Here is a 28000-nt window from a genome sequence, read left to right as displayed (position 1 = left end):
AGCGCGGCTTCCTGAGTGTCTGGTGGCGGCGGCCATTTTGTGGTGCTTCTTCCCTCTCTCCCGTTCGGGCTGCGGTGTCGGGACCTGGCGAGGGGGCGAGACGGAGCGGGGGGAGCCGGGGCCCTCACCCTCACCTTCCCTTCGCCTCCCTGCGCGGCGGAGCCCGCCCCCCCCCGCCCCCTCCGGCGCTGCCCCGGCGGGTGCAGCTGAGAGCGGCGCTCGCCCACCATTATGGAAGACGACGGGCAGCCCAGGACCCTGTGAGTGGGGAAGGGACCGCGGGGGCCTCCGGGTGGGGAGTGAGCCCCAGCGGGCCCGGGGCGGAGGGGGGGGGCCGGGCCGGTGGTGGTGGTGTTTGGGGGGGGGGGGCGGGGGGGGGATGCGCTCCCTGAGGCGTGCGTGGCCGGGCCGCGGTGGGGGCGGGGAGGCGCGGGTGCGTGGAGAGGGGGAGAACGGGGCCGCGGCGACGGGGGGCGGGGGGGGGGGGGTCCCCCGTGGGTGCGGAGGGAGGCGGCGGGCGGGAGCGGAGGGTGCTTGAGGAGAGAGCGTGTGAGGGAGGGATGGGGAGCGGGGTCCCGAGCTGGCCGGGGGAGCGGAGGGAGGGGAGGGGAGACGGGGCGGCTCGGGAGAGCGCAGGGTTGCCTTGCACCGGTTCAGGGGGACGACGGGGGGAGACCCGGGTGGCGGCGAGGGGACCCCCGCTTTGACCAGGTCCCTGTCCAGTGCCTGGGGGGGGGGTGTAGCTGGCGGAGGGGAGGTGGGGGGGGGAGGGAAGCCCTGCTTGCCCGCCGGCCTGCGGGCGCAAAGCTCTGGCGGGGCCGGCGCCGGGAGGAGCGGGTCGGGGTCGCCCGTCCTCGGGTCCCCTTCGCGGCGGTGCCGGCGTTAGGGAAGTTCTTTGTGCTCTCCCTGCGGTGGGTGGGACGGGGAACACCGCAAGAGGAGACTCTCCGTAGCGGGCGGGTAGGAGAAACTGCTTTTCCCTCCAGTGTTTCACCGTATGGCTCAGCAGCCTCTTGGGCCCTGGCAAAAGAAGTAAAGTGTATGTTGGCCGTGTCTCTCTAGGCAGTGTTTAATCAGTTGGTGGCTGTCACCTGTTTTCTGTTTGTAAATTTGAGCTTTTTTTGGTTGCTGTTGAGTTCTTTCCAACTCTGCAGGTATGGTTTTGATGGGTTTTCTTTGTCCTACTGACTTACGTGAGGGGGGCTAGTATGTATGGTGAGGCAGTCGAGAGCACGTAATTCTGTTGTTGATTGTTGTAACTAGTTCATAGATTTTCAGTTTCCAGTTGCCAAAGGATGTTATGTGCTGTATGAACAGGACAGTGTTCGGGCTGTCCGTGTAAGAAAGGCAGTCTCTACAGTACGACGTTCAGGCTGCCCATATGAGAAACACAGCTCAAGACGGGGCAAATGAAATCTTTGTCTATTCAGGTTTTGGGACAGTAGCCTTCAGAAAGGCTTTCAAAGATAATTTGGATTAAGGGCTACTTTAAAGACACTACTGAAACAGAGTAAAATAATCTCTGAATTTTGTTTCCACTACCAAAATGATGACTTGGCATTTAAGGCTTTTCGAGGCAATTTGTGTTTTTTCTGCTTCCTACGTCTGCAAAAGTTCTTCTAACTTGTTTGTGGTGTAGTATAAGTACTTACTTAGTCTGTGCTCCCCAAGATGCATAGTTTAAATGAGGATACTTTACATGCCTTTTGTGTTGATGGCCCAAATGGTCTGACCTGTCTTGGCCCTGATAGTGGACATAGTTTTCAGATTGTTGCTTTAGAATGAGAGGAGGGAAAAGAGCAAAGTTACACAGCGTTTTACTCAGTTTTGTTATCAAGATTCCTCTCTTCCTGATTGGCTCCTCTTTTTTTTCTTTTTCTTTTTTTTTTTTTTTTTAAATAAGTGCTATATCTAGGCTAAGTTTTAAAATGTTCTTTTTCTGCTAACAAGTTTTGGTACTACGTTGCGAGTGGGTTCTTCTTACTAACACATCAATTGATGACCTGACTTAGCCCATAGTCACTGACAAGGAAAAAATTACATTTGTACTAAGATGTCTGAAATAGCATCTCTACAGCTGCCCAAGATGTTTTATTGCACACATGAGACTGTCTAATTTGTCAAACTCATAAACAGCATATACATTCATTTCCTAGTAGTTTTGCAGGAACCACAGTCATGCAGGGTTACTTTCCTGTAATTATTTGAGGGCTTTTTTCATAAAACACAAATATTCTGCTGTAGCTATTCTTGCATCTCCTTCTTGTCCCTACTTTTATCTGAAATACCTTTTAATTCAGAATTGCAAGTTGTGTGTTAAAGGTTATTGTCCTGGGTAATACTTTTCCTGTATAGCAGTTATGATCTCTCATAGAAGTAAAACTCACTGCCCCCCAAGAACAACTAATAATATTGTAAGTTGAACTCCTTTGGTTTTGTTTGTTTTTATGGTGGGGAGGGGGGAAAGTAAGTGAAGAACAAATTGTTTCTTTAGCTATTTGACCATGTGCATGAGCAGTTGGTTGATAGTTTAAGTGATAGTTTATGAATGTCTTTGGTATTACATTTATTCCTTCAGAAAAGAAAAACTCAACCTGTAGGTTAGGAAGGAGTTTTCTTTTTTAACACTTGCAAGCAATTTTTTAAATTATAAACAGAAAAATCCACCTAACCACTGTTCACCTAACGTTTATGCTCATCTTAAATATCTCAGGAATAATAATTGTTTCCATTTGCAGTACTGACAGGGCTGTTCTGTTGTTTTCAGTCACGACAGGTCAGTCATGAGCTTTTAAGAATTCAAAATATTTTCTGAAGCTTAATATGGAAAATAAACACTACTTGCATTTTTATTTCTCACATTTCATAACTATTAGGTCTTTATATAAATGTGAAGAATAACATTCAATATTTTCTGCCAAAAAGTTTTCCTTACTGCTGTAAGCAATTTGAAGATAACTTGAGAAAGGGGGGCCTTTTTCTAGGATTTGTCACACCCCTCAGTTCAAATGTGATATAGAAAATTCACAATGTGTAAATTTTTAGCTTGTCCTAAAATGACCTGTGGGCTTCTGTGGGTTTTTTGTTTGTTTGTTTGTTTTTAATTGAACACTTGAAAGCTCTGTTTTCTGTGAGTACTGTCGGATTTCCTTCCTTCACAAGCTGTATCAAAGTCCTGTTTCTACTTTAAAGTGAAAACTAAACTATCAGAAACCTAATGTGTTGCAAATGTTCTTGGATGTCGCTGATAACTGGAAGAAAAGTTCCAAATTTGTACGTTCTTATTAGTGGCTTTAGGAAAAACTTCAGGAACAGTCACTGAATACTTACGAGTTATGTCATTAGCTTTGCCATGTTACATTCTTAGTGTCATGGAATTTGGATAGGGTGTGTAAGGTCAGCTGTGAACCAGGAGCTGGATTCACTTCTCTTACGCTTCCTTTCAGTTCAGTTCTCTTGTGGAGGAATATTGTCTGCTTAGTGGAGTCTACAGAGTGGACTTCTCTTGGTATCGTTTTATTTCCATTAGCTCACTGGCACTAGGCAGAGATGCTACTAGAATTTCTATGGACTTGTCACCAATTCAATTACCTTATTGCTTATCGTAGTTTCTTCATTTAAATGTGGAATCTGCCATTTCTTGCACGTTGTCTGTGCGAGTGTGAAAACTTACTATCTTTCCTCCAAATAGTATGCAGGGGAGTTTTGTGGACCTAAAAGTAGTGGCTGTAAATGTCCATTTCCTCCCTACCTGTCTAGGATACAATAAAAAACGGTTTACCTTTACAAAGAGGATTTTTCAGTTCAAGCCAAAGACTTTAATTCTAAAACTCATTACTTGCTGATATGTTTCTTTTATTCTTTAGATAATTCTACAAGATCTGTGAATTTCAAATACAGTTTGTTATTCTTTGTGTTGTCAGCAGCATTCAAAAGTGTAATATATTTAAATTTATATCAGGAGTGAGATGTATGGTTTGGGTTTTTTTGTGTGTGTGTGCTTATTAATTGGTATTTAAGTGCTTCAAACTTGCAGAAGGGAACAAACACTATTGCCTGTATGCAAAAAGCCACAACTTTTGCTGCCCTGTCACATTAACCAAGACAACAGCCTATAAAAGTATAGTAAGTGCTTCTTCTCTGTTGGGTTTTATAGTTTTTTAAAAGTTTTAATAATATATCCTCTAGAATGTATCTAAACAAAAAGATTGAAATTCCATGCAATAGCATGTTAAAAGCCATGTTTTCTTTAGGTGTAGTTCTGCTTATTTTGGCTTCATAAAGTAGAATAGAAAATACTGTGTTATATCATGTGTAAATTCAGCTAGAAAGGGGAAAACTGGGTGTGCCAATAGGCTGGCCATATGTGGCAGGTGATTAGCATCAGCTGAGGAAAGTTTTGTGTTTCCAGAAAGGTAAGGTTTCTGTTCCTATTATGTTGAATGTATTTCTTTCCTTAGTTATATAGTATTCAAACATTGTACACAGATGATGTTTGCTTGTATGGTGTTTTTAAGTCATCTTTAACTGTACTGAAGGAGGTAATGTTACTGCAACCAACTTTACTTAAAGATGTGAAAGTAACCATCAAGTTGTATTTTTTAGTGTATTGTTTCAAAGCTGTAGAGGTTTGTATTCCTGTATTTCACATGCACTTCAAGAGATTTGGGTCTCTGTGGGTGTTGTCCTTGCTACATGAACTTTTTATTGTGAAGTATTCTTAGCGTGTGTATTACTCAAGTTTCAGTGTGTTAGCAACTTGTGAAAGGTATTAATGCCTTCTGACTCTGGTAATATTAAAACATCAAGGCAGTATTTATCAGATACATTTAGAGAATTAATGGACCATTAGGACTTTACGTTCCATTTGAATCTAGCAATCAGGTGGTCCAGAATTACACTGCTGATTTTTATGAAGAGGCAACCTGTTTTGTAGCTGAAGTTAATGATACAACATTCTCACTCACAACTATCTTGATGAAGACATAGTGGTATTCAAAAACCACCTAGTATCTCTTCTAGCAGTTAATGTGATTTATCTTAACCTTAATTGAATAGACTTTTAAGGAATGGCTTTTCCTGGCTTTTTTTGTCAGATGAAGAGGAATTCTTCAGATTGTTTTTCAGAGTTCTTGCATTTCCAAAATACATATTAATATTATGCAGAAAAGGCTGAGATTTTGTTTTTCTATAGTGATAATTGTACTCCTTACTGTATCTGGTTTTGCAGTAGCAATAATGTTAGTAGGACTTCACTGTATTTAATTTCATGTCAGTGCTACTGTACAGGTGCTTATACCAGTATGCTGTTACGGCATGGTGTTAACTTGCACTGTTCTACAACATAAAAAGGAAACAAGTACTAGTAATAAGTTCACAGCAGTATTGACATTTTTTGTGGGAATTCCTACTGGTAACTATATTTTCCATCTGATTTTAGTAGTATCTGCAAAAGTCAATATTTCCATTTAAAACTATTAGTGATTTACAACTTAATCTTGGTGAATGATTAGCAAAAATTTAGTTAAGGTTTCAGAAGGAAGGTATGGATGAATGTTTAACTGCTAAATCTTCAGAATAGAGAATTGAGAAGTCAATGAGATGGGCGATTTGTCCTGTAATGGGTCTTAGAGAATTCTGTAGTTTTTAACTTCTTTACTGAAATGCTTCAACAGTACAGGCTGGAAATGTAGCTTCTATTAATGACTGCTATTAATTCATACATATTTAGTCAGAAAGTAAGGAGTACATGAAAGATTTTAATGGATGTTTCTATATTCTGGTGATGTGATATATAAGAAACTCACTCTGGATCTTTTGTAGCATTGAAGTCCTGACTGAGTGCAGAACTGTTTCATAGTTGTTGAAAGAATAACAACATAAACAAAAATCTGTTGATATCATTGTGTGGTGTTCAGATGAAAACAAATAGTGTCCATTTTAATATTGCTGAAGCTAGATGAAAATCCTGTTGTCAAACACAGAAATTGCTTTTCAAAATTTTTAAAGGGATGCCCATTAAGCAAAAGAAGTGTGTGCACTTAAATTGCTGTACTCAAAAGAATTTGGCTTTTGCATAGACTAAGAAATGCTGGTTCACATTTATGTTCACTGAAGTGTATTAACAGCTCAGACTGACTTTAGCTTTCTGTGTTATGACATTCTGTAATAGATCAGAGTAAAATGAATAAAATTTATATTGTTTCAACAGCTGAATCACAAAAGTTCTGCTCATGTTACTGGTTGCATTTGAATACTTTGTCTTGACAGGCTTACTTGTAAATATAATGAATGTCCCTGTGCTGATGACTTTTGAGTTCTGTTGCTGTGACAAGCCTTTTTTTTAACTGATCGCTTTGTTTACAATTTGATTACAAATTAGTCACTTTTTTTTTAAAGAATACAGTTCTGCATGCATGGCTCTCTTGGCCATCTCTTTGACCTGGTTTTACTTTTTGTGAGTGTAAAATGTAGCAGAGTATCTAGAAGTAGTTCTAAAACTTGGCTATTGGATTTCTGGCTATCTGGTTAAAACTAGGACTCTAATAGGTATTTCAAAACTTGGAATTATTTCTAAGATTTTATAAATAAATCAGGAAGTATGGGTGATATTAAAATAACACTGACAAAATTTGGGGGAGTTTTACAGAGGTGGTAGCTGTTGAGATAGATGCTCTGTGGAGCATTCCTATGGCATAATGCTGCATAAATTGCCTATTGGTAAGTGGGCTGGTTTTCGAAATGTTCAGGAAAACAGAAAAATTGAGTTGGTCGCTTGCAAGGCAGCACAGTTTATGTCTGATAGCTACTACTGAACTAATAGGGGTTAGATGTAGGTTTGTACCTGAATTCAGGAGTAGTCTGGATTAAATGCTCGGTGGGAAGTGAAACTTAAAGCATCTTTGCCCACTTGATTGCTTGTTCTGCCCAACATTCTTGAGCAATGTTCTTCCTGCATTTGACATTTCTCTGCCAAAGAAATGATTGGCACTAGATATCTGTGTCCAGTACTGTGTCTGAATCAAGCTTCATGTTCTCAGTTGTGCGGCCAGCTTTATAATTTAGAGACCACATGAATGCTGCATTAAAACTGTCTCATGAAATAATTTGTTAATATTGTCTTTAAGATACCAGGGATATTTAAAGGGAGATTTTTCATAATCAAATTTAAGATTTTAAAATCTTAATTACATTTGAAAAGCTGAAAATTTCTGGTTTAAAATGTTGGTTTCTTGTTTCCCTGTGTAGCTATGTAGGAAACCTCTCCAGAGATGTGACTGAAGTTCTTATACTTCAGTTATTCAGCCAGATTGGACCATGCAAAAGCTGTAAAATGATAACAGAGGTAAGGCCTTCCACATCTGGGGTTAGCAAATGTAATGTAACTTAGGATAAAGTTGTGCAAAATAAATGGACTTGGGGGCTTCTTTTGACATCACTGGTAGTGGGGGGTTTGGGATTGATTATGTTTGGCTTTTTGCAGAAGAGACCTGTTGTTGTGTACAGTCCTGTACTTTTGCCTGTGGCCCTGACATACCTTTTACCAGCTGATCATGAGATTGCACTTCATTTAAAATAGTTTACCCCCTCTTTTCAGAACCACCTTGTTCTGATGATCAGAAACTTTCTTTCAAGAGTTATTCATGGCTATCTTGTACATTTTTCACTTCTTCACATTTTTCACATAAGCCCCTGTAATTCTTTTCCCTCTCGAATAAATGCTTCTTTGCTATGAATGCAAAGTAAAAAAATACTTCAAAATAAGTTTTGCTCTTCCTGAGCCTCTTCTGTGCCAGTGCGAATAGCTCGTCTGCACCTGTCTGTTCTTAAATTATTTTTTTCTTGAAAAAAAGTGACAAAATTTCCATAATATTCCAGATAAGGTCTTTTGTACAAAGTGTTGGTAAGTATTAATACTACTTCTCTCCATTGAAAATACCCTGATATATTTAGGGTTGGTAGCCATTTCTGTGATCTCGTTGAGACATCCTAGGCAACTTGTTGCTCCCTAATATTTTTCCTTTCTTCTGCATTTATGACTGCTAAACTTTGAGCAGGCAGGGGCTAATTGGAATTTTTGCTAGGTTTAATCTTCAGTTCTTCAACTCTGGCTTTCAGTATGGTCTTCCTACTTTTTAGTACTACTTATGCTTTGTACTAGTAATTACAGATTTCCTGAGTACAGTCACATTTTTTTGTCAGGATTGTTAATGAAGGTATTAAAAGGCAAGTCTTGCGACCAGACTTCTTTAGGAACACTAGTAGTAACTCCTGTGCGGTGGTCTTTTCCTTTCAAGGTGACACACTGCTTTTCTGGTTTTTAGCTGCCTATTATCCACCTGATGCTTGTTTAATCACTCTCATCTTTGTCTTAACTAATAATTTCCCATGTGGCATTGTATTAAAACTTTTTAGTAAAGACAAGACCTCTGCCACGTTTTCTATAAGTTTATTGGAGAAAGATAACTAAGCAGGAGGATAACAGAGCATAGTTCTGAGTTTTTCTCTGAAGAAACAGTTTTGATTGTCATATGCCCTTCAGAAATAAGGTACTGCTGCTCCAACCTTCAGCTGTTCAAGAGATGTTAGTATCAGTCTGATTTCTTGAGAACCAGATGAGAAATTCCAAGACTCATTTTACCTTGAGTTAGGCTTTGTGGTTTTAAGATTTTTACATAATCATAGAAACAACAAGTGAGACACCTTTATGAAATAAGTAGATAAACAAAAAGCTACTTGCAGCTATATTCAGTCATACGGAGGTGAATGCACTGGGCTGACCTTAGCACCTGTCACCAAGCAGTCAGCAAGTGCAGGTTGGATTCTAGACTGGAACTGGCCTGCAGCTACAGCGCTTTTAACTGTCAAAGTACCTGTCCATACTGTCCTGATCAATTGTCGTGAACTTTTCATAGGCACCGAGTTGCATTTAAGTGGTTCTTACCTGTTCATTGCTACTACCATTATCTGTCAAGTTTATACCTGAATGTTTTCAGAACTTTTATGATCTCCCCCCCCCCCCTTTAGCCAGGTGTATCAACTGTTTGCTCACTTCTTTCATTTGTAGAATACGTGACATGAAGATGTCAACTGTTTAGCTCTTTCAAGTGTTTATTTTGGGGGTATGTGATACTCAGAGGACGGTGTGACTAGCGTTTACAGGTGTCTTGAACACGTAAAGATCTGGGCACCTGCAAAAGAGGCTCTTCGCATGTTCAGACAAGTTCTTAGTGCTAAAGAAGACCTCCCCACAATCTAAAAGTAAAATTGCATTTCAGTTGAAGCATAAACTGCACTAATCTGCTAAGGCCTTAAACGGGTTTCCCAAATCTTGTTTTCATTGCAGCAGGAAAGTACTTTGGGAAGAGGGGTGAATAAAGGCTTACTGTTTTGGGGTGTCGGGGTTGAATGTGCTTTTAGAGCACTTCATGGCTGTTGTGACTTAAACTTTTTTTTATGATCTCAGGTTTATTTTCTCTTGTTGTTCATTTTGCATCAGTTAGAGACACCTAGTACTGACGTTATTTAGAAGGATGCCTTCATACTTCTTGATCATTTTAGGTATATCAAGGCCTTGTGATCAGTTCAGCTATTAGATCTTAATAGCCTCCCTTGTTCAGGTGTAGACAGAATTCTATTTGAAGATGTACAATCCAGTTTTACAGGGCAGAATTAGAATTTCTTTGTTCATATAAGTGTGTATGAATTTTCAGACGTTAAATAGTAAAACTGGTAAAGGCCTACTCTTAACTTGCGTTAGAGCTATCCTCTAGCTGACGTTGGGGAGGTTGATATGCAAGAAAGCAGTTTCTTTACATGCTAGACCCTTCCCTGTCCATGCAAGAAATAATTTGTTCAATATTAAGTGTTTATCATCTTATGTACATGCAGAGTAGTTAATGTAGCTTTGGTATAAGGCTCTAGTTTTTGTACTCATTACATCTTTTAGGCAGATTAAATCCAATGTTAAAGTTGCATTCTAATCATCATTTCCACTTGATCAACTTTTTTGAAGACTTTTACATTCTTTGCACTTAATACTCTGGTACATTTAATACTTCAGTGAGCTTTGTCAGTGTTTTTAAAGGTTATTTGATAGGCCATCCTAAAAAACTGGTTTATGCCCAAGATTTAACAGAGTAACAATCAATTGATTATCTTTTTCCCTCAGTCAGACTATTTTGAGTCCTTTTAAAGGGATATTTCCCAGTTGGTGGGTATAACATTTTTCACTTGAGACTGAGAATATGCAACTTTTAGGTAGCTGTCCGCTAGTGAGTTTCAGGCAAATAAAAGGAAGGACTTCTTAAGTAGGAGAGAAAATTGGTGAAAATGTATCTGGGGAACAAACATTTTGAGCTTTGAGTATATATATGAGGCAGAAGACCATTTTTGTTCTTCTCTCCGTTCTTCCTCTTTTTTCCACCCTTCCATCCAGTCTGCAGATCACTTTTTTCTGGTAGTTGAATTATTTTTAGTTTAGTAAGCTTAAAGTCCTGAGCCCTCATACAAGGTAAACTATACTTCAGAAATTGCGAGACCTTTAATAAAAAGTCCATCTTCATAATTCTTGCATTTAAGTGTAATGTCAAAGGCTATTTCATAAATCTAATGCAAATCATTCTTAAAGTTTCTAGCTATAAGTAATATATTTTCCTGGATTTTCTTCTCAGCAACCCGATAGCAGAAGGGTCAACTCTTCTGTTGGATTTTCTGTTTTGCAGCATACAAGCAATGACCCTTATTGCTTTGTGGAATTTTATGAACACAGAGATGCAGCTGCTGCATTAGCTGCTATGAATGGGAGAAAAATTTTGGGAAAGGTAAGTTGCTTATATTGTAATCTTAGATTTAAGGAATATAGGTTTGTGTAAAAATATTAATAAAACCATGGGGCATTCAATTTGTTGAAGATGTTTACTGAGGTTAAGTACTGTTAGAATAATATTTTCAAAATACTGATTTAAAAAAAAAAGAAATGTTTAGGAAACATATTGTTTGTGACATTCTAATTATGACAGCATTTTATATTGAATGATGATTTGTAAACATTGACAGTTGTAACCCACACAGTTGTAACCCACCCTTGAATGAACTTATGAAACGTAAGACTTTTGTGAATTTATACTAAATCTTATACTTATTTTCAGGAGGTCAAAGTAAACTGGGCAACAACACCAAGTAGCCAGAAAAAAGATACATCCAGTAAGTAAAGTAATGCCACAGTATCACTTCTACACAAATACCTCACAACGTGGTAATAATTTGTCATAAATGCATTTAAACATAACTTTTCTCCTTCCCATCTTGTGTTTAATAGAATTTTGCAAACTAATTCTTCTGTTTCTGCTTTACAACTGGGGAAACTGGAGTGGACAGATTAAATTGCTGCTGCTCATCAAATGGAATCCTGGGTGTTCCTCGTTCTCAGTGCTGTGTGCAGAGCATCACTTTCTCAGGAGTTGAAATTTTAGATAGCAGTTAAATATTTGATTAGTAAATTATTTATTTTCAGATCACTTCCATGTGTTCGTTGGGGATTTAAGTCCAGAAATAACAACAGAAGACATCAAGTCAGCATTTGCTCCTTTTGGTAAAATATCGTAAGTATCGTAATAAACATTTCCAATATTAGTTAGAAAATATGACAGTGAAAATTTGTTTCTGGGTTGAAATGTTATTTCTTATCTTTTTGGATAATTTTTCTGATGTTAATTTTGTCATGTTGGGTGGGCAGTAAAGGGGGGGGGTTATTGTTTCATCTCAGTATCTATCTAATGATTGTAAATACAGTAATGTAATTGTGCTCTGGTTTTGCTGAAAGCAATGTGCTTTTAACCTAATTTATATGCTAATGTACTTCAACTTTTTATTAAAATTTAATTACTGTTCCTAAGTGTGACTTTTTGTTGTTCAGAATGTGTACAGAGTAGTGACTTGACAACTGGTATATGTTGCATCCTCAGTGTATTTTCTATGCATTCATACTGCATTTCATAGGCAGTATAGAAAACTGGGCAATTAGAATATAACTTTATGAAGCAGCTAGTTGAATAACTTGTGAACGTTTTGAAAAAAGCTAATACTTATGAGAATGAAATCTACTTTTTTGGATGATAACAGGGGATGAATTAAGATTGTAATATTTAAATGAAAGAATGGTGGATTTATAATATGTGCACATTTCTGCCAGTTAAGAGAATGTTTCTTTAAACTTCTCATAGATAATTCATGTAATACTAAAGCACCTGGTATTTTAATTGAACATATTTAAAATTATAAGAACCCTTGTGAGTGCTTAAGTATGTATGTCCTTAAGAGTACTGCTAAAAAAAAGTCTGTTAATCAGTTTATCTTTATATAAATCTTTCAAAGTTGCACATGAACGTTTTTGTACTACTTTACAGGAATATATTTCTAAGAACAAAATTCTTATTTTTCTCTTGTTCTGTACGCATATTTTTAAATGAATCATAAATCTTATTTCTTACCTCTGCTATTTTGTTTACTTTGCTTTTTGTCTCTTAATGTGGTAAGTAGTACTGTTTTCAATTTAAAAAGAATAATTCAGGTTTCTGTTTCTCAATCTATTATTTATACCTGAGACCTGCAGTTTTTCTAAAGTCCAAGTCACAATTAAAAGTAATAGCATTCTGGTTATTTTGCAGAATTGCTCATAAGAATGGACAGGATCTTGAAGGCTAACTGCAAGGAACTGTGCACACTGGAACTCAGTTGTAGATTTTTTCTCATTTCTATTTATTCTTATTATACATTATTTATATATACATATTTTAGTATTTACATTTTAACATTCTATATTCAGTGCAGTTCTATATTTCCAATCATTTTAACTTACTCACTAAAATTTCTGTGTAAATTTGTTGTTTTCGTACTGGTGTGCTTAGCATTGTTGTTAGTTTTATTCTCCTTTCTTAAATTTCTGAAAATGTCAATTTTTCAAAATTTACAGCTACCCAAACTCCAAAATGATGGTAGAGAATTGACCAAGAAAAATAAAGAAATCTGTTAACAGGCCATGTATGCCTTTTAATTCCTATTTTTTCCTCTTTTTCGATTTTTTAATATTTCATATATTTTGTATCACTAGGCAGAAGACATTTAACTATTTAGAAAATGCATGGTAAATTAGATAGAATTGTTACAGTAATTTATAGAACAGTAAACCTTAGAGGACCCTAGCCAATAGAATATTAGAAAAGGAAACTTTGTTTCTCTTATACTTCAAATTTGAACATTCTAGTTTTAGCCAGTATAGGTTATGTGGATAGGTTGCATGTTTATTACATGTTATTTTTTTGTCCTACTGCTTTTTTCTAACAGGTAAAGAAGCAATAGGGAGAGTTCAGGAATGACTGTAGTTTTAGGGCTAACTGAATTTATAAGAAAAAATTATGCTCACAATACAGTGTGTGTGGTTCCTTTTAGTTTTTATTTTGCAGGTTATTAATATTACCCTCATATAGCTGTGCTTCTTTTCACAGGGATGCACGGGTAGTTAAAGATATGGCAACTGGAAAGTCAAAAGGCTATGGTTTTGTATCTTTTTATAACAAACTGGTGAGTAATCACAATGTAGATTTAAAATAATTGCCTATTTTCTACTTCTAGTTTTGTGCCTCTGCTTATATATTCACTAGGTATCAGACTTACCCGGGGAAATAAATTTGCGTGTGTGGGACAAACATACTTTAGTCAAAAACTTCCAGTATTTATGGTTAAGGGTTGAAACAATTCAGATGATGGTGATGCTATGAGAATGTTGTGAAAAAAGATTCGAGAACATTGTGAAACAAGATTCCTGAACATAGAAAGCTGGTTCAGGTGTGTTAGGGTAGTTCAGTTTAGTCTGTGGAACCATCCCTCCTACAGTGGGTTGGGTGCCTGGTCTGACCAGTAGTGCTTTAGGTCTCCCAGCTGAGGCACCGCGCCAGGTCCAGCGCGGCTCCCTCTGTTAAGGTAGGAGCCCCTGGAAAATGACATCCCGGAGCCCTCCGTCCGAAGGAGCGCAGTGCCACGTTGTGCCGTGGTGTTTGCCAGGTTTAAGTTCGTGCCAAAGCTCCGTCTTTCTGGGGACCTAATGCAACCAAGTGTGTCATATGCTGGAGTTATTTGCTTGAGCTCTGCATCTCAGGAAAGCTCTTGGCTGGTCCTCTGCTTGAGTTGTTAGATTGTTTTGAAATCTAAGATGGTTCTTTATATCGAGTAATTAATTTGCAGCTAAGAGGTGATTTTGTGCTTCTAAAGCATTTTGCTTATGCATATTGTAAAACTGAAGGTTGTTCTTGGTTTTGCGTTGGATGGTGTTACATAATGGATAATGTTACGCATGCTTAGGAAAAAATGCTTCCGACAAGTGACCAGTACCCCTTTCTGATACAGATATTAAAGATGTTATTTGTAGAATTTAATCAGTATAGTACTGGTAAAAATAGTGCTATGCCCTACCATTTATAGCAATACAATTGACTCAACAAATAATTCTTGGTAATTTAGAAGTTAAAGAAATGCTTGACAGAGTTAAGAAATTTGTGAAGATTATTTGGAAATTTGAGCTGTACATGTTTAGAGGTATGTTTGGGACAACATGGCAAAGCTGTGTAAACTGGTTTCCTTAAATCTTCTGCATAGGAGAAACACACACAGTTGAGGATTTTAGGCATATAAGGCTGTTTGTGTAGTCAGAAGTTTTACATGTCAAGACTCTTCCTCTGTTTTCTGTAAGTTATCTGAAGCTGAATCTTAATCAGAAGAAAAAGTTGGAATTTCTTTTCTTCAGATTTGCAAATGCCCTAAGATATTACAAATTGAATGCCTTGATTTAGTGTATTTTCCCACTTCATCTATTTTGTGTTGCAGCTGAAATAGACAAGAGGAATAGATGTCTTATTTCCTTGTACCCTTCTTCCCTTATCATATGGTTGTGTTTGGGTTTTGTGACCATAGGGGAAATGTTGTAACAGTCACATGGAATGCAAGTTACTGGATTCTTTTAAGACTGAGGCACAAAAACTCCGATTTAAAATCTGTATTCACTCTGCAAAATTAATGGATGAATTCTAAATGTAATACTAAAAAGTACTTCTAAAATTTATGTTCTTATTGCTGTTCATTCAGACAGCAGCTGCACCTATAGGGTTATGGCACAACCATCCTGAGCTGGCAGTTTAAGTCCTGTTTTTCAGAATTTACTGTCATCCTGCTAGATTTGGGGAAGTGGGATATGTTCCCAGACTTTAGGTACTCCAGTCTGAGGTCTTAATGCATACCACAGTTATAAAAAAAATATTAAACTCCTACATTGACCTGGAACAGTTACAGCACAGGCTACATTCCATTTTTGTCATAGCTGTGATCCTCAAGACTGGCAGCAAGATTCATTAGAGCTTTTTTCATTTCCTAGTCAGTTTGTAACTTTGTTTTAGGAGTGAGGGTGCTTGAATAGTTTGGGTTGTTGTTTTTTTAATTCTGGTGGCTTGTTTTTGTCTTTTAGGTTTTTTTCCTCATTGGTGATCTCTCATAATTTCTCTTTTGTATTTATGTATTGTCTTCAAAATGATCACTCTGTGTAATTAAAACTTAGGAAGATCAAGGTCCTGAGTGATTTGAGATGAACCTGTTGCAGCTGGAAGCCTTCAGTGCGAGGCACGACAATGCTAGTCACCCACCTTTAACTTGTCCATATGTCCTCTTTGTCCTTTGTGCTTGGCATTTTCTTTCTTGAGCTTCGTGCCCTTGGAAAAGCATTTCAAACCCATGTAGTATTTGCTCTGCCTCTCTTCTTTCAAAGCGATTGGGGGAAAAATTGCTTTTTCCAAGTGTTAGCAAACTTATCCCTTGCTTACTAGATGTTTCTGCTTACAATGTGAACTTGAAGACTGTCTTCTAATTCATGCTCCAGATAAGAAGTTAAGCCACGTGGGCCATGGACTCTTTTGTGTGTGTGTTCATACAATGACTTCAATATTTGGAGAACTTAACAAAGCAGTCTATGCTCAGATGTATATTGCATGCCTCCAGAGGGCAGAAGAGAGGATGGGATGGGGACCGGGGTTGGTGCAAGTAATGAATAAAAGGAAACTTGTGTGCTCAATCTATTTGTATCTCAGCATTACAATTTCTTGGTAACTACCACTCAGTCTTCCCAAAATTTTAGATTTTTCTACCTAAATTTGGCCTAGTATGTTGAGTACATATTAAGATTCTGAAAAAACACATTTAGATCTTATTATACATTGTCTTTTGGAAACATGTACTGCATGGTATAAGTGTTACTGGGGTTACATGGGAGAAATTTTTCAGTGACGTATTTTGATTAAACAGTCTTTCCTGATTTTTCATCTGTTACTATTATATATACTTTTGTGTATTGTATTTTTAATAACGGTCAATTGGCAAAACAATTTCATACTTTTTTTTATAGTTAAAATTATAGTTGTTTTGTTTCAGAAATTGCTTCTGGCATCTATCTGTATGGCCTTTGTACTTTTTTGGGCAGCCTTCATATATTCTGTTACAGATGTTTTTTGTGTAAAGGTAGTATGTGTATGATTGTAGTTGGCTTCTAACCTGTGTGTAAAAAAAATAAGGGTCGGAGGAAGTTTTTACCAAATCATTTGTGAGGGCTTTCTCTGTAACCAGTTGGCTTCATGTTACTTTATTTTTGGCTGCTTGCTGTGGTTGTTCATAATTTCATAATCTTTTTAGTACTGTTACTGGTTTTGTCAACAGAATTAGCTGACAACCAAGTCCTCCTTAGAAGTAAACTTGTACATGCTTCTTGTTTTGATGTGTTTATAATCTTTATTTTAATCTCTTTAGGATGCAGAAAATGCTATTGTACACATGGGAGGCCAGTGGTTGGGAGGCCGTCAGATCAGAACTAACTGGGCAACACGGAAACCACCAGCCCCCAAAAGTACACAAGAAAGTAAGACCTTCATGTGATGCTATGTTGTGTTTGTTCTTTTGCGCATCAGTGTTCAATGGAGGAATAAAACATAATGTTGCCAAAATCATGGCACTTAATTACATATCTACCTTGACTTCCAGATCTTAAAGAATAGATTTTTTTTTTTTGGTATATTATATGAATGTAGTGGTGGCGCTACTGGTCTATCATAAAATATTGAATGTGTTTGTTAAATGTATAATTCATACTTGTGTATGAGGTAAGTATCTGGGACTCTGTGGTTACTGTTAGCCTACTGCTTAAAAACAGCTTTCTCTCTTTATAGATAACACGAAACAATTGAGGTTTGAAGATGTAGTAAATCAGTCAAGTCCAAAAAATTGTACTGTATACTGTGGAGGAATTGCCTCGGGGCTAACAGGTAGGATTTGTTTTATTATTTTTTTTATTAGTGAAGCTTTTTGGATGCCAAGATGGTTACTAAATCAAAAACATTATATGTCGTAGATCAACTTATGAGACAGACTTTTTCACCATTTGGACAGATTATGGAAATAAGGGTGTTTCCGGAAAAAGGTTACTCATTTGTCAGGTATGGACAGAGAAAAATAAAATCTGTGATTTTGTTCATGTTGTGATGTTTCATCTTTCTGTAATTTACTTGATTGAACTTGTGCTGATACATTAAAAGCTGTCACCATATGTTCATAGAAAAATTTGGAACTTTTAAAAGTGGCCACCAATCTTTTTACCTGAGAAGATGAATATCTGTGAAAGCAGATCTTTTTCTCTGGATTTCCTGTATGTATGGAGTCACTGTTTTTTAACACTCAAGTGAAAGTACTATAAAGCATAACTTCAGTTTGTTTTTACATTCTTTAGATTTTCAACCCATGAAAGTGCAGCACATGCTATTGTTTCAGTTAATGGAACCACAATTGAAGGACATGTTGTTAAGTGTTATTGGGGTAAAGAATCCCCCGACATGACTAAAAACTTCCAACAGGTAACTTTAACCTTTTCATTGTATTACAAAAGCACTTGTGTATATACCTGTAATGCCTTCCCAGTTACAATAGCTAAATTTTGTGTTAGACTTATGAAATTCCATGTTCTGTCTCAGTTATGTTCCAGTTGTTCATCAAATTGGGCTAGTGATTTTGATGGAGTATCTGTTACTGTCTTCTGGATATGATTCAAGATAGGGAGAAACTTTGAGGTAATTCTGATTCTTGCTAGTTCACTAACTGCAGACTAGGTGACTATCCAACCAAATATTCTTTGGCATTTAAAATACACTCAAATACTTTTTTCAATACAAGGATCTAATTAAGTCACAGTGATGTCTTATGTTTCTGATCTCATTATTACTTGTTTCAGCCCTGTGATTGATATAGCCAAAAAATTTGCCTTCAGCACAAAAGGAACATGATCCATCTCTAAAACCTGAAGTACTATGAATTATTCTCTCCTTAGGTGGATTACAGTCAATGGGGGCAATGGAGCCAAGTATATGGAAATCCACAACAGTACGGGCAATATATGGCTAACGGGTGGCAAGTACCATCATATGGAATGTATGGCCAAGCATGGAATCAACAGGGTTTTGGAGTAGAGTGAGTAATTGTATTTAATTTTTTAGAATATTACAAGAAAGTTATATCTGAGTTTCAGACTCATGTGGTTCAAGGATTGCACAAGGTTTCAAGCCTTAGGTGGACTCCTACATGATTAAGGCTTATGTTTAATGATTACCATGGACCAAATAATGGGGTGAGTCACTCTGACTTGTACTCGATCACACATTTTATGTGTATGGCACAAAGTCAACTCCTTTGGTAAAGTTTTGGATGGTGGTCTTGTCTGATATCTAAAAATTCTCTGGATTCCAAATTGAGGTGGTGAATACTGGAGAGTCTGAACCAGGGAGCCCAGGTATTTGCCTGAAGCACTCATAACCCTGGAGAGAAGCAGCTACATATTGACACTTTAACTTGTGCCATTTCAGAATTTGGGTGAGCTTTTAATTCTTGATCTCTTGAAGATGGAAGTCTTCACAACAACTTTTTGTTTTAACATACTTTTAAAATAACTTCTTTGTTTACATAATTCTTCATTATCTCTTGCAATTAAACATATTAAGCCCTGATAAACCAATCACTGGTATTCATGCCATTAGGTGTTGGGTTTTTTTTGCATTTCTGCATCCTCGATGTTGACTTGGAGCCACCTGCATATGTATGTGCCTTTGGAGGCGGTTGTCCTATGCAGCTAGTACCCAAGGTTTGTGGGGCTGTTCTTAAAAAGCTTATAATATTTTCAAGAATCACACGTTGTAGCACTTTACCTGAATTACTCATTAAAGAGAAGAAGAAGAAATTGTTCTATTTTGGTATGAATAGTAGTGTAGGAAGTATGTTGTTCTCTTTTTTTTTTTTTTTGGCCTGTCTTGTAAATAACTTGACTAGCCTGCATGATTATTTTTCTTTTTTTTGGCCTTTTTTCTTTTTTTTTTTCTCTTTTTTTAATCATCTTGTTTCTTTTTAAGCCAATCTCCATCTGCTGCCTGGATGGGTGGATTTGGTGCTCAACCTGCCCAGGGACAAGGTGCTCCTGTAATACCTAACCAAGCTGGATATGGTATGGCAAGCTACCAAACACAGTGAGCTGGGACTCTGTTTAAAAGTGTGTATTTCATGATAGGCTGCAGTTTCCAGTGACATTCTGAAGACTGGAATGTAGACAATGAAAAAAGAAAATATTTATTTTAAAAATGGAAATGTTTGGAACCTTTAGCACAGCTTTGCTTTGGTGAAGGACACAAATGTCTTCTAGTTCTGCCTTTTAAAGTTTTTGTTCATGATGGATATGGACATGTTTTTCTTTGTGTACAAAAATTAAATAAAGTCAATAAAGACAATTCTGACTACAAATTTTGATATAGTAGGAGAAATGGCTAATGAATTTGATCTTTAGGTTACCATTCCATTTTTTTTGTTCTGTCTTCAGTGTTTTATATCACTGTGCTTTTTAAGAGAAATGACGTTGAAAAACAGCAAGTTGCTTTTAGTTGAACACACATCCTGAAATAAACTGTGGACCAATCATTACAACCTGCTAGACAGTATTGATTTTTCAAGAAACCTATAGGCATAGCTCAGAAAGTATATGTAGGTCTTGGAATAATTTTTTAAAAAAATATTTAATTTTTCTACATGCTTAAAGAAAACAGTCTGATACAAAGAATAGTTCAGTCTAAAATGAAAAACAGTACTGTCTGAGTAATTTCACATAACTTTTACTGTCCACATTCAGGCACACATTAAAACTTTTCAGAGCTGGTTTGCTTAAGACTGTAGTAATTTTGCATTTAATTTTGAGAAGTAAAAACGTTTTTGCAAGTATGTTGTTTGTATTCAAATCAGACAGTCATACTTGTGCTTTTACATAAAGTTTGAAGGCTACACATTGTAAATATTTCATAATTACAGTGTTTCAAAAGCATGCTCAAACATAGAAGTAGCAATGTAATTATTCAAAGTAATACTTAATATACTCTACTGCTTTAAATGCAGTAGATTGACAAGAATGTGCAAGACTGACATTTCCAAAGTTGGCTATTATGTAAAGTTACATAAAGAACTATAACAAAGAGCCTTAATTTTAATTTCATAAATCTTTAATGCATCACCTTTTTGTCATTAGAAATACGAATTTTTTGCTTTACATTATTTGGTATGTAAATACCTTGGTTAACAACCTTGTAAACCTATTTCAAGGTTATTATAAGTTGTATAGTATCTTGAGTGTTTTGAAAAATCTTGATGTTTTTTAAGTCTAGAAATATTTTGCCCAAGAATTTTTTAACAAGATTGTTAAAAACATCTTATTTTAGAGAATATTCAATGTGCCATTTGGTAAATGGAGATGCAGTTGAAACAGTACACTGAGTTGTGACTTATTTTTAATTAAAGTTTTTGTCTTTATGGGTGGTTTGCATGTGATGAACCTGTACAGAGGCTGGGTTGTTTGTGTACTGAGTGTGTAAATGGATAAATCATGAAGATGTTTAAATGGTATACTTGGGTTATTTCTGAATTATTTTATGGATACATTGATATAAACTGCCTCAATAAATTTGAAGTTGAAAATGAATGTAAGTTAGATACAAGTACTGTGTCTTACCTGTGACAGCTAGGGGGTGCAAATGTTTCAGCTGTATACTGAAATACACTGAGGCAGGCACAATTTAAAAAAAAAAGTAGGATTTGCAGTGATAGTTCAGTGAAGCAAACTTGCATTTTAAAAGAAACAGAATGTTTGATTTTAGAGATGATAGTTCTAAATGAGTGTCTGAGAAGCTGCATATTTTATCTTTTCTGTTTCTTACCATGCAGGTGTTGCAAGTTAGAATAGATTTTGAAATGGAAACTTGCAGTTTTGTTAAACCCAGCCAGGTTGTGCAAATAACTACACTTAATGCTGTAGCAAATCACAAGAGGTTTTTTTCCTCCTCTTCTACTTGACATGCTAAATAGTACCTTGACTTTTTAGATCAGGTTGAGAGAGAGATATACTAGAAGAGCAGTTTAGTCAGTTGGCTCAACTGTACCCAGAGATACTTGTAACTCTGGGCATCTAATGCATGCAATAATGACTGAAGTTAGTGTGGAACCGTAAGTGCTTGTGATGACAGAATTGGCCCTTTATCTCTGTTTCTCCTTTATGGTATACGTAGTGTTTTTCCGCTCAAGTTAGGAATCTTGTCTACAGGACTTTTGTTTTTCTATAAATTTTGTATATATGTGTATATCTACGCGAGGATCGGCCTATACATTGTAGTTTGGAAAAAAAAATCACAAGTAAGTCTGCATTTTTGTTACACTTACCTGGTTTAAAAAAAAAATCATGAGTCAGTAAATACGTGAATTGCAAGTTACTTCGAGATTTCTTAGACTTCACTTGAAATCTGGGGTTTCTACATAATTCTACGTGTTTGACATATGACTATGTTCTGGATGCATGCTGGTATGTAAGCAGTATGTTCTTTAGGCGCTACTGAAGATTTAGATGATGCAAGTACATTACCACATAAATGCCCATATAAATGGGTGTAAGATTAAGGCAGTGGTCTTTAGGTCTCAAGGTGTAGGTCACCTCAAATCTGATTATTTAATATGCCTGCTGGAGAGCTGGGCCATACCTGACCTGTATTTCAGGATGAAAGATAGGATATACTTTGTCATTTAAGTCTCTTGTCATTGATTTTTATACAGCTTTTCTTTAATGGTGATATTTCTTCGCAGACTGCTCATGATATGGGAGTCTCCAGTGTCCTTTAATGGTTCTATAGCACTGCGAGGAGGAGTTGTAATTTGGATTGCTTTCTACTCAGTAGCGTTCATAAATGCATCACTGACAATTTTTTGGCACCAAAGAGCCTCTTGCACCATACTGCTTTTATGAGTGACTGTTACGCTGTTGTAATTTCTCTAACTATAGAAATCAACCACTACCTAACCCCTTACCACTAGGATTTGGATTTCAAAAAGTATTGATTTATCATGACTTAAGTTGATGCGTGCAACCTGAAGCAAGGTTGTGATCTGCATTTGCAGAAAATGTTCAATAAAAGTGAAACGTGATAAAGGGCTTATCCTGTATTGTCATCTGTCAAAACATTGTCCCTCTTTGCTGTAAAACTGACAACAGGCATACAAGGCTGGACTTGTAAACTATGCATTTTCAATCATGTAAAAGATGTTTTATTTAAAATTTTTCATACAAAACCATTTTGTATTTTGCAGAGTTGCAGTAGTAAGGTTGTAAACCTAAGGTTAAATGTAGCTTTTCATCAGTCCTGCCTCCTTGTGTATATTTTTTAAACAGTTTTCAGACATACTCTTGCTGCAGAACCTTCTTCCTTACTAAGATAACTTCATGAGACAGCTATTCACTGTATCAGAACCATTTCCTTCATTTCACTCGCCAAAAAAGCCTCACAGTGAATAAGACGTAGTTTTGCAGAAAATTAGTGATTTGTTTTTCTTGTGTTTGTACACAAGGAAGCAGACTTAAACTGTATGGACATGATTAGTGTCTGATACTTCGTAATTACCGGACTGTTTTTGAACAAGGGCACAAGTCTTTGTTTTAATCACGTGGAACTGTTTCCTGGTCAGCAATAAAAGATTTTGTTGCACTGTTCTTACATTGCAAGGTACAGGCAATCTTTATTCAGTATACTTCAAAAAAAGTGGATGGGGGTTTGTAACGTACTGCCTTGTTCCAACTTGAATCTTCATAAATAGATATAGTTTGGGATCTGGATTGCTGCTGTAATAGCCAAAAGAAGTTGTTCTTTTGAAACTGAGTGAAAATTTATTTGTTCTGATCATATGTGGTGCCTGTTCATTGTTGGTAGATTTAAGGGTTTCACTATGTAATGTTTCTGTTCATAAAAAGGCAACTGTAAGGCAATAGTTGCTGGGAAGGTCTTTGTTGTGTTTCATTTCAGCCAACTTTCGTTAATCCAGTCGATTTGTTTAAAACTGTAAAGATATTTGTGTTTCAGTGTCACATGGATAAAATCCCACCCCCACCTTTACCATCACTTTAAACCAAAGACTGCTGAAATGTTTACTGAATGTTTTACTTTAAAAAGAAACAGGACTTTTATGTTGAAGAGTGAACACTGATTCTGTCACCTTTCTGGGGATGTGTGCTGATCTAGATCATGGATGTGAATGACATGCTCTGCTCACTGACATATAAAGGGTAATGACTCAAAGTTAATTTGACATCAGTAATGATTATTTGAATACAAGTTCTTCTTGCTTAAATACACAGCCACTCATGCTTTGATTAAAGTTGATCTGAATCTTCTTGCTTATTAAAGTATTCCTGATACACTGTGGGAAGAAACATTGCTTTACCTTGTATTGTAGTATTCAAGCTGTCAGTAAGACACCAGAGTTGCGTGCATGGTATTTTTTTGTCTAGAAGAAAACCACTTCATGGAGTTGTGTCAGGGAATTCAGTGCAAGCTGACTTTTCTGTAATGATGGGTGATAGCATTTGAATATTTCCCTTTGAAAACAAGGGATCAGTTGCTATTCTTTGCATGAACCCAGGTTCTCACTGATCCCGGATACTCGGCAGCTGTCTTTCCCAGCCACTCGCAGGGAAGGGAGGAGGAGGAAAGGGGGAAATGGTGACTAGTGTGCATGATGCAGCAGCATCAGTGCCAAGTCTTATTGTCAAACACATTTAAAATCATGACAGGCTTAGGCAGATACCGCAGCAGTATCTAGAGGATTGTGACTGTTCAGACACAAACTTGCTTTATCTCCCTGCTTAAAATAATGTTGCTTTAAAATTACAAAAAATAGAAAACATGTAACCTTTGGCCATTTTCTTTTTGGTTCCTGAGAAAATAGATGCACATTAAATAGCCAAGCTAGAATACCTAAGTTGACTAAACAAATAAAGACAACTTAAAGGAGCAAATGGTGTTAAAGTGTGTGAATTTGTAGAATGTTGCTCAATTTAGACCTCCTTAGCTTGGCATTCTATTGTTTGCCTGTATTGACCCTTTTGTTTGTATAATCAAAGTAGTTTGAGATATGCACAGCTGCTTGTTGAATGTCTTCCCGTTCTTTAAATGTATAACTTGTGGATCAGGGGTGGGTAGGAATTCAGTAAGAATCACAAGTCTACCACATGAAACACTGAATAATGCTTACATTTCCTACATGGAAATTGACTTACTAGAGCCAACTCTGTAGAAGTTTAAATATCACAGGTGATGATGAAAAGCCGCTGTCCTCCCATTTGAGTAGCTAGTTCTTTGACCTTAATTAAATGGAGAATTATTATTGGGGTCTGTTCCATGAAAAATGGTCTTTGCGGTTTCTTTGGTCCTTTCAGTGAAGCAGATCTTTTTTTCATTCCACAAATGATTTGTTTCCTTTAATGTTGGGTTTTCAAGCATGATGGGAAAGACCAATTGATAAGATTTATTGCTTAGTTCAAAACTTCCAACTTGGGTACTGACTGTGAGGAAAATAACCCTTTTAGCTATTAAAAGGACTATTTAATTTTGCAATATACCTGTGTAGAACCATTTCTACTTGAGTTTTACTTGTACCTGAAAGCACAAGGAGGCTACACGAATACACCTTAGACTGTAAAAATGGAATCAACCTCTTGGAGCTTCTGCTACAGCTGCTGTACCAGATCACTGTTGTACAGTCAAATGCTGGAAAAATGTATGCCTTGCTGCTTGCTTTAAGTGCAAAGCTTGTGTTCTGTGGAGAATAAATCTGTCCTGTACATTTGCAAATATTCAGAGAAGGCTGAGGTCCAACGTTATTTTCTGAACTCTTGCTATCTTGGTATGAATTAGGGCTTCTTTCATTTGCAGGTATATGCTGCGGTTTTGTAGGAGCAATTTGTTTTGTATTTGTGACTATTTATCTAAAAACATGACTAATTTCAGACAGACTTTTAAGAAAAATAAAATGTGAACGTTTCTAGGATACTATTCCTAGATGAATCTTGCCTCCTACTTGGATTTATGTACTCCATGGAATAAGGATATGAAAGTCCATGAAACATCTCTCAGATCGCTCAAAAGGGACATTTTCCAAAGTGAGCAAATTACTGTAATCTTGTAGTATGCATATAACAAGATCTTGTTCTAGAAGCGTAACAGCTGTTCATATGTATTGTAATGTATTTTGAAATGGTCAATACCTGAGGTCAGAGGACTAATAGATATTGCTGAATATGTGTTGCATTTTGAAGATTTAAGATCAGTGTACAAGGTGATGTGTTCACATTGACTTTGAGAGCATTCATTCTGGCATCTTTTTGCATTGTAGCCTTTTAAGAAACAATCTAGAACCTGTCCTCTGGGATGTATGCATAGAAATTTGGCAAGGTATGTGATACTATGCTTTAAATACGTTTTACAGCGTCACAGCATCTAGCAACAAGTGTCTTGACAAGCTGCATGGGTTAGAAAACTGACTTTTCATTGAAATGCTTCTATAGCAAAATCTCACTGGAAGGTATTGCTGGAGTCTTTTCTGTCTGTATGACTTCTAAACAAAAGAAAGGCATGATGCAGTCTCATTAGAAGTATCTAAGTATGTCCAAATCTTAGTTTACCAAGGCTGTAGAAACAGGCATTCCTTCATAGCTATTTTCACTGTAGAAAATACATATGGATACTTAAATTGTGGGTTGTGATTCAGTTATTGTTAAGGCTATATATCTCATTTTTCATACCCTGTCTATTTTGCTGTGTTTCTCACTTTAATTGTGTATGTTTCTAGTCAACAGAGTTGTACTTGCTTTTCATGTACAAGGAGCCAATCTGTTGCATCTGGTTCTTAGCAGAAACACACACTGACCTCAGGTATCACTTTTAATGTTCCCCTGTATTGCAAAAATCTTTGATTTCTGTACTTGATGCATGTTTTAATACTTACAGATGGATGTTGAAAGCATGTGTTAAGTACCTTTTTTTTTTGTCTTCAGGTTTGTACCAGACTGGACATAATTCACAAAAACTGAGATTTCTTTACTGCACCCCCCCATCAGTCCTAAGTCTACATAAAGTCCAGAGGGCCTTAGAATGCATTTAAGGATTTGATGATGATTTCTTAATTAATTTCTAGGTGAATATATCAATATTGTTTTACTAAGTCAAAGGGTTTTTTTACTGCTGTAAAATTGGTTATTGAAAACTATTTCTTCATCTCAAGTTTTAATTCATGGTGCTACTTTATTTTCTGAAAGCTGTTACTTCCCCCCCCCCTTTTGTTTTAATTTAAAGGCAGTATAAAAGGAAAACAAAGCTCCTTCACCTTAATTCTTTTTTTTTTTTAGAACAAAGCTGAAGAAACTCAAGAAGGAAGATTAGTTTAGCAGTAAGGTTTTTATCAAACCTAAATATGCATTTAATATAACCTAATGGAACAATTTTACTTTTTCAGTGTCAGAGGCAAAGAAGAACATAAAACTGTGTTTCAAAAAAATTTGCCCACTTAAATTGCAAGCTGTGAAACACTTGGTCTTGGTTTTTTTCTCAGTGCAATTTATGAAGAGGTCTAGGTATAACTGATAGAAGTTAGGAGCACTACTGGAATTACTTAGCCTGTAATTAAGTTTCTGCATGTTTAAATGTTGCTGCTAGAGTTTTGCAGTCTGTATTTTGGCATGTTTAAAGCTGCTGGAGTTGGAGGTATTGAGGAATGTTCCACAAGATCAGGCATAAAAGTTGACCCTATGAACCTCCTTATACTAGAAAGTATTACAGAGGAGTGAGTCAGAGCTTTCTCTGAGTTCAAAGTGAGGGGTGCTGGACAAATTCCCCTGACTGACTTAGGCAAGCCTGAAATAGAACACAGTTTTCTACCAGAATTCTCTTCAAAGCTGTTTTATGCTGTGTACCTTACAGGAATGGTATGTTTATATTTTCTCTGTATGTACCTTATTAAAAGATTAAAAATGTGTTTTATTATCTGCTCTGGTACTTGTGAATCTTCAGATAGTAAGTGCATTTAGCTAAGATTAACAAAACTTGCTTTGAAACTAAAAATGGCTTGCTGGTTTAAGGTTAATATAACTAAAAAGTGACTCTTGGCATTGAACTGAAAAAAACCCCCAGATCTTCACAACATCAAATCATGCTGCTTTCTCCAAAAGGAGTAGGCTTAATCACACTCTAGTGTATTCTAACAGTGAGTCTGTCACTGATTTCTTTGTGTTTAAACTGTGAAAACGTAGGAGCTAAAATATTTAGATAAAAAAAGAGTCCCTCTAGGTTCATGATACTGTGTGCACTTCATCTTTGGCTGATGTGGAAGGAAAAACTAAAGCCGTGTTTGCCAACACATCGTGAACACTAAGGTGAACATTCATGAAGTTTAAAACCTGCTTTTATGTATTGAATCTATTATACTCTGAATAGTCCTATGATTTTTATGCATGTCTTCTCATGGATTAAAATGCCTTGTGTTTTCTGACCAGAATAAAATTTGCAGTGTGGCATCTAGA

The 28000-nt window shown here is 36.8% G+C and overlaps 1 protein-coding gene across 7 annotated transcripts; it reads left to right on the top strand.

Annotated features, from left to right (window-relative positions):
* TIAL1 (TIA1 cytotoxic granule associated RNA binding protein like 1) lies at positions 1–28000 on the top strand. 7 transcript variants are annotated; one of them, XR_007507220.1, is made up of 13 exons: positions 1–260; positions 7249–7345; positions 10674–10823; positions 11151–11205; positions 11516–11603; positions 13506–13581; positions 16843–16951; positions 17259–17354; positions 17441–17525; positions 17816–17939; positions 18410–18549; positions 19482–25877; positions 26275–28000. XR_007507220.1 is itself a non-coding variant. In XM_049809821.1 (12 exons), exons 1-12 carry the CDS (start codon positions 232–234, stop codon positions 19597–19599), a joined length of 1167 nt encoding a protein of 388 aa, XP_049665778.1. In that variant the 5' UTR covers positions 1–231; the 3' UTR covers positions 19600–28000. The 7 variants fall into 7 exon arrangements, 4 of the variants coding, with proteins under 4 accessions (XP_049665778.1, XP_049665779.1, XP_049665780.1 ...); XR_007507218.1 differs by having other exon boundaries at positions 19482–26357; positions 26480–28000; XR_007507219.1 differs by having other exon boundaries at positions 19482–26619; positions 26831–28000.

This window comes from Accipiter gentilis, chromosome 9 (assembly GCF_929443795.1).
Source record: "Accipiter gentilis chromosome 9, bAccGen1.1, whole genome shotgun sequence".
Classification (NCBI taxonomy): Eukaryota; Metazoa; Chordata; class Aves; order Accipitriformes; family Accipitridae; genus Astur; species Astur gentilis.
Note: the sequence above shows the minus strand (reverse complement) of the source record. Positions and strands in the feature narration are given on the sequence as shown.

What these genes read in the sequence shown, in the direction of transcription:
- TIAL1 (XM_049809821.1), top strand. Translation starts at nt 232, where the DNA reads ATGGAAGACGACGGGCAGCCCAGGACCCT. An exon ending in AATTGCCTCGGGGCTAACAG is followed by an intron (nt 17,355 to 17,440) that starts GTAGGATTTGTT and finishes TATATGTCGTAG; the next exon opens with ATCAACTTATGAGACAGACT. An exon ending in TGACTAAAAACTTCCAACAG is followed by an intron (nt 17,940 to 18,409) that starts GTAACTTTAACC and finishes TTCTCTCCTTAG; the next exon opens with GTGGATTACAGTCAATGGGG.